Below are 652 nucleotides of genomic sequence, written 5' to 3'. Positions count from 1 at the left end.
TTCTTGCTCTATTTATATTCACTATAAATTGATCCTGGTTTTCTCACCGCCTGGTGGAACTTTATTCTGTACTCTTCTTACCAAACAAAATTATAACCTTATCTCTGATCTGCTTGGTCTTCACTCCGTAGACAATGGGGTTTAGTGCAGGTGGAATAACAATGTACAGGTTGGCAAACATGATGTGGAATGTGCGAGAGACATTGTGCCCAAAGCGATGGGCAAGAATAGAGAAAAAGGCAGGAGTGTAAAACATGAGGATGACACAGACATGGGAACCACAGGTGCCAAGGGCCTTCTGGCGAGCATCACGGGAGGGGAGGCGAAAAACAGTGCAGAGGATGAGGGTGTAAGAAACGGCAATGAGAATCACATCTGAGATAACCGTCATGATGGGAACACAAAAGCCATACCAGATGTTGATGGAGATATCTGCACAGGCAAGCCGGGCAACACCTATGTGCTCACAGTACGTGTGGGGAATGATGCGGTTCCTACAAAAAGGCAGGCGTGTCAGCAAGAATACAACTGGCAGGATGATACAGAAGCTTCGGAAGGAAATGCCCACAGCAATCTTGAGGATGGTCTTGGGAGTCAAGATGGTGTTATATCTCAAGGGAGAACAGATGGCCACATAGCGATCAAAGGCCAT

The 652-nt window shown here is 46.5% G+C and overlaps 1 protein-coding gene across 1 annotated transcript; it reads right to left on the bottom strand.

Moving 5' to 3' along the window:
• Window positions 1-81: 81 nt before the first annotated feature.
• On the bottom strand, window positions 82-652 carry LOC106736261 (olfactory receptor 52H1-like; the record flags this gene model as incomplete). Its single annotated transcript, XM_014592587.1, has 1 exon — window positions 82-652. A coding segment is annotated over exon 1 (571 nt), but the record flags the coding sequence as incomplete, so codon positions are not given.

This window comes from Tupaia chinensis, unplaced genomic scaffold (genome assembly GCF_000334495.1).
Source record: "Tupaia chinensis unplaced genomic scaffold, TupChi_1.0 Scaffold129365_1, whole genome shotgun sequence".
NCBI lineage: Eukaryota > Metazoa > Chordata > Mammalia > Scandentia > Tupaiidae > Tupaia > Tupaia belangeri.
The sequence above is the reverse complement of the archived record's forward strand: the minus strand, read 5'-3'. Positions and strand labels throughout refer to the sequence as shown.